This window comes from Bison bison, unplaced genomic scaffold, assembly GCF_000754665.1.
Source record: "Bison bison bison isolate TAMUID 2011002044 unplaced genomic scaffold, Bison_UMD1.0 scf7180017864223, whole genome shotgun sequence".
In the NCBI taxonomy this organism is placed as follows: Eukaryota; Metazoa; Chordata; class Mammalia; order Artiodactyla; family Bovidae; genus Bison; species Bison bison.
Window position 1 is genome coordinate 2,688,557 of NW_011494795.1, and position 5,632 is coordinate 2,694,188.

The following is a 5,632-nucleotide window of genomic DNA, read 5'->3' on the forward strand; positions in this document are numbered from 1 at the left end:
CGTGTGCTCTTCCGATCTTCATGATCCGCTGCTGCAGCGGATCATGACGCTGATCGAGCCGGATGGCGATGACCACAAGCTGACCCCCGCCTTCCTCCTCTGCCTCTGCATCCAGCACTCGGCCACCCGCCTCGAGCCGGGCTCCTTTGGGCAGCTGCTGCTCAAGATAGCCCGGCTGATCCGTGAGACCGTCTGGGTCAGTGGTGGGGCCGGGCCGTGTGGTGGAGGGGCCAGGTGCTCAGAGGCCCCGAATCCCACAAGTGACCCTCCTTTCCTGAGTCTGCCCTCTGTCAGACACTGGGTGTAGTCATCTGCTGCTGCTGGATTTCATTCTCACAGCACCCCAACAGCGTGGGTGTCCTGTGTCACAGCTGAGAGCACCGGGGCAGAGAACCGCGTCTCCTGAGCCCGAGCGTGACCCTCGGCTTCCCCCCCAAGCTCATAGGACCAGCCCTGGGCCCCGGCCCCGGGCGGGCGAGGAGCAGGCTTGTGGAGGCGGTGGACCTCCTCTCCTCGGGTCCCGGGCTGGGTGATCCTGAGCTGCTTCCCCGGGGGTGAGAAGCCTCACACGGGTCTGTCTCCAGTCCCTGAGGCTCCTTTGCTTGTTTGTTCATCTGGGGGCATCAGCAGTCCCCCACCCTGCCGCCACCCGGCGCTCACGAGTCTCCTCAGCTCAGGCGCCGGGAGCGACTGAGAGAGCCTGAGCGGGAGTCCGTTAGGGCACGCCAGGCCGCCTTGGCTAAAGCTGGAGTGATTTCGTTTTTTATTCGTATGTATGTGTGGCCGTCCCCAAGGCGTGTGGGATCTTAGTTCCCAGACCAGGGATCAGAACACGAGCCCCTCTGCCGTGGAAGTGAGGGGCCCTATCCACTGGACTGCCAGGAGAGCCCCAAGAATGATTTCTTGGTTAAAAAGGACAGAAAACGTTGGCTAGGCCTGAGTCCCTGTGGGCACGTTGAATTGTATTTGTAGAAACTCAAACCCACAAGCACCTGCTCGTTGTTTCTGGGGACTGCTTTTAAAAGTGTGACTATGAAGCTTCACCATCAGGGAGTTGCTGGAATCCTTATTCTGAAACTTGTCGAACGTTTGACCTGTCTTTCCTCTTCTCTGCCTGGCTGCTTGTTATGTAAGAGAGCTGGATGTGAAATGTTCCTTCTGTGCTGGGAGGTTTGACCAAATGGGAAGACAGGTTCCCGTGTGGCTCAGAGCAGGTCACCGGGTTCAGGGCGCCCCAGCAGGGAGGCCGTGTGTGCACGTGGGTGGAGCTGCAGTCGGTGGTGGTCTGACTGTCACAGCCATCCTGGCCCGTTTGTCTCATCTTGCTTTCTCCATTTCTGATTGTAGGAGAAAACCAAAGAGCTGGCAGAGAAGCAGGCGCACCTGTAAGTATGGCCCCGTCATTGTACCCTCCCCGCCCCTGGTTCCCTGAGGGGCTCAGACCCAGCTCCCTCCACCCCCACTGGGGCCTGCTCTATGCTTCCATGAACTGTGGTGTTGAAGACTCTTGAGAGTCCCTTGGACTGCAAGGAGGTCCAGCCGGTCCGTCCTAAAGCGTCTGTTTCTGGGGGGCTCTCTCCACGTCTGCAGTCACCACCTGCAGAACTGTGTGTCGGGGGAGTGTGTGACAGAGTGGGCGCGACCCTCTCGGAAGCTGTCTCCTCACTTGCTCCCGTAACGACTGTGTTAACGTGAACCGGCTTCTTCGGGGAAACGGACACCTCTGGGGTCTAGATGGGGCAGTTGGTCTTGGCTCTCCAACCAGAAGCACTGTATCTACTCTTAATTGATGCTGGAGGAGTTGGGAAAACCATTTGGCATTAGTGGTAAAGACATTGCAGGGAACTGCCTTCACAAACGCGCCTAAGCCACGGCCACCCGTCCCCTGGAGGAACGTGACGCGTGGCGACAGCAGAGGCTGCGTGTGGTCACCGCACGTCAGGGATGCGGGGCTCCTGAGGCCACAAGTCACACTGCGGTCCACAGGGGTTTGCCTCATCCCCATTCATGTGACAACCTAGACAGCATATTAAAAGGCAGAGACATCACTTTGCTGACAGAGGTCTGTTTAGTCAAAGCTATGGTTTTTCCAGTGGTCATGTATGGATGTGAGAGTTGGACTACAAAGAAAGCTGAGAGCCGAAGAATCGATATTTTTGAACAGTGGTGTTGGAGAAGACTCTTGAGAGTCCCTTGGACTGCAAGGAGATCCAACCAGTCCATCCTAAAGGAAATTGGTCCTGAATGTTCACTGGAAGGACTGATGCTGAGGCTGAAGCTCCAATATTTTGGCCACTTGATTCGAAGAACTGACTCATTAGAAAAGACCCAGATGCTGGAAAAGATTGAAGGCGGGAGGAGAAGGGGACAGCAGAGGATGAGATGGTTGGATGGCATTACTGACGCGATGGACATGAGTTTGAGCACGCTCTGGGAGTTGGTGATGGACAGGGAAGCCTGGTGTGCCACAGTTCGTGGGGTCGCAAAGACCTGACTGAGGGACTGACCTGAACTGTTCGTGTGAAGATGTCGAGTGAGGAGGGTTCATTTATAAAGCACATGCATGCTGTCATGCTTGCGGGGTACTGCCCACCTGCGGTAGGTCCTGTAAGGGGAGCAGGAGGAAGCATCATTGCCCCCTCCTTCCTACATCGTTGTTGGGGCCTAGAGGGATGGAGCTGGGAGCCGGGGGCTGAGCAGCGAGGCTCCCGCTGGGCTGAGATGAACAGAATCCCCGTGGGGCTTGTGGGCATCCGAGCAGCGCTGGCCCGGACGTGGGATTGCTGGGCCATAAGGAAGCTCGGGTTTATTTTTTTGAGGAACCTCCGTGCTGTGTCCCACAGCGGCTGTGCCAGTTTGCATCCCCACCAGCGGTGCACAAGAGTTCGGTTTCTCCACGTGCTCTGTGACACCCACTGGGTCAGGTCTTTTTAAAAAAAGTACTGATTTATGTGTTTGGCTGCATCAGGGCTCAGTTGCTGCATGCGGGGTCTTCGTTGCATCTGGCGGGATCTTTGGCTGAGGCGCACGGATGCCCTGGTTGTGTGCAGGCTCAGTGGTTCTGCGGCAGGTGGGGGTTAGTTCCCTGGCTGGGGGTAGAACCCGTGTCCTCTGCCCTGCAGGGCAGGTTCATGACCGCTGGGCCCCCAGAGGTCCCGTCTCTTGTCTTCCCGCTGCGGACACCTGGCAGGTGTGAGGTGGCTGCGCCCTGTGGTCTGACCCGCGTCTCCCTGGTGGTCAGGGAGGCTGAGGACTTTTCCTGCTCCCGCTGTCGGTCTGCTTGGAGACACACCTGTTCACACCTTTAGCTCGTCTGTAATCGGGTTATTAGGGTTTTTGCTTTTGAACTGTACGGGTTCCTTGTGTGTACTGGTGACCCATCCCATTCAGCGGGCACACGGTTTGTAAATTCTCTCGCCCATCTGTCGGTCGCCTTTTCATTCTGTGAGCGGTCTCCTCTCTGTTGGTCTGACCCCACTGGTCGGTCTCTGCTCCATGGCCGGTGCCTTTCTGGCCCTGGCCCCACTCAGGCCCTCCTGGACGGTGGGCCAGGCTGCAGCGCCTCCTTGGGGCCCCAGAGCGCCTCCCGGGCTGGCCAGGGGCACAGACCTCAGCGCCGACCACACCAGGACCCAACACCAGAGCCCCACTGGTGGCCGTGGCTTAGCTGGTGGATTGTTCCTATGTGGAGGCACGTCTGTCCCACTGCGTTCTGGGTGAGATTGAGAAGGGCCATACATGTGGAAACAAAACAGAATTGGGTTCTGACAAGCAGATTGATGGGCTTCCCAGGTGGCTCTAGTGGTAAAGAACCCGCCTGCCAGTGCAGGAGACAAGAGACATGGGTTCGATCCCTGGGTCGGGAAGATCCCCTGGAGGACGGCATGGCCACCCACTCCAGTACTCTTGCCTGGAGAATCCCATGGACAGAGGAGCCTGGCGGGCTGCAGTCCATAAGGTCACACAGAGTAGGGCACGACTGAAGCAGCTTTGGCTGCACAAACAGATTAATCCTTTTTAGTGACATAAAGGTCTATGTAGTCAATGCTATGGTTTTGCGGTAGTCACGTATGGATGTGAGAGTTGAACCATAAAGAAGGCTGAGCATCAAAGAATTGATGCTTTCGAACTGTGGTGTTGAAGACCCTTGAGAGTCTCTTGGGTTGCAGGATCAAACCAGTCAATCATGAAGGAGATCAACCCTGAATACTCACTAGAAGGACTGAAGCTGAAGCTCCAGTACTTTGGCCACCTGCTGTGAAGAGCCAACTCACTGGAAAAGACCTGAGGAAGATTGAAGGCGGGAGGAGAAGGGGCCGACAGAGGAGGAGATGGTTGGATGGCATCACCGACTCGACGGACACGAGTTTGAGCAAAGTCCGGGAGAGGTGAAGGACAGGGAGGCCTGCTGTGCTGCAGTCCATGCACACAGCCCTGAGCAGCTGAGCAGCAGCCACGACACGGCACTCCATGCCTGCGCACAGACGTGTGCGTGACTCAGACCAGCGAGGAGGACGGGGGAGAAGCCAGATCAGCAGGAAGAACAAGGAGAGGTGGATGTGGGAAAGGGCGCCCCGGGCCCAGGCCAGCTGCTCAGAGGGGACCCAGCCCTCCTGACGCTTCCTGGCCGGGCCTGTGGTCTGACCCCCAGCACCCCCAGCATGATGGTCACCACGCCAGCCAGAGTCTGCGAGCTGCTCTGGATTCCTGGAAGCCCCCCGGCAGGACGAAGGGCCGGGGTCGCCCTGTCTTTGCACGATGTCTGCCGCGCCTGCCTTGGCCCTGAGATCCCGCCAGGGAGAGGCGTAGCTGCGCTCGCCCGTGGCAGACCCAGGGCACCTCCAGGGGGCTTGCTTTGCTTGTCCGCGGATCCCTGCTCGCCTGTGGGAGCCTCGGCAGGTGTGGTCAGGGACCCAGTGTAGGATGCTCTTGGGACACACGTCTCCCAGCCGGGCTTGCCGTGGGGGAGGAGCCAGACAGAGACACAGGGCTGCTGTTCACACGAGGGGCCACGGGGGCTGGTGAGGACAGCACGGGAGCGTCTGTCACAGCGCCGGCGACCCAAACCCCAGGTCCCAGCTCTGGAGATGCGGAAGGAAGGGCCTGAGATGGATGGAAGCCGCCTGACCGCGGAGGCAGGGGGCCCCATGGTCGACAGTGTCCCTGGGGAAGGGAGAGGTGCTGGGTCCCTCCGCCTGGGGACCGGCCCCCAGGAGAGTGATGGGACCCTGCTCTCTGCCTGGGGGCCCCGCCTGCGCTGGCTCCCAGGGGACACGAGTGGCTCTGCCCGAGCTGAGCCGTGTGTCAGCAACCTGCAGCCAGTGGTGTTTCCTGATGGTTAAATCTTCCAGTGACACCTGTGACCCGTCCTCCCGACCCGTTGACTCCCCACCGTCTTCCCTGTCCTGCCGCGCTTAGCCGACCTTGTCTGCCCACCGCCGAGCAGTTATGTCATCGTTTCCTGTTAGTTCCGCTATTAGCTTAGAACACGGGGCTCCTCTCTGGCTCCTTAAGACCAGGGGTGACCCCTGCTGCTTGTCTGATCAGTCGCAGCCCCCCTCCCCACGTGACCTAATTCTGAGAGAAGGTGTGAAGACGGCGAATCCACCAGAGGCCTTTGCTCTGGGGCCGC

The 5,632-nt window shown here is 58.9% G+C and overlaps 1 protein-coding gene across 1 annotated transcript in view; it reads left to right on the plus strand.

Moving 5' to 3' along the window:
• RADIL (Ras association and DIL domains) overlaps positions 1-5,632 on the plus strand; it is a 53,202-nt gene that overhangs the window by 35,879 nt on the left and 11,691 nt on the right. The window contains 2 exon segments of the mRNA XM_010845800.1: positions 20-196; positions 1,348-1,385. Of these exon segments, the coding sequence (XP_010844102.1) occupies positions 20-196; positions 1,348-1,385 (215 nt within the window).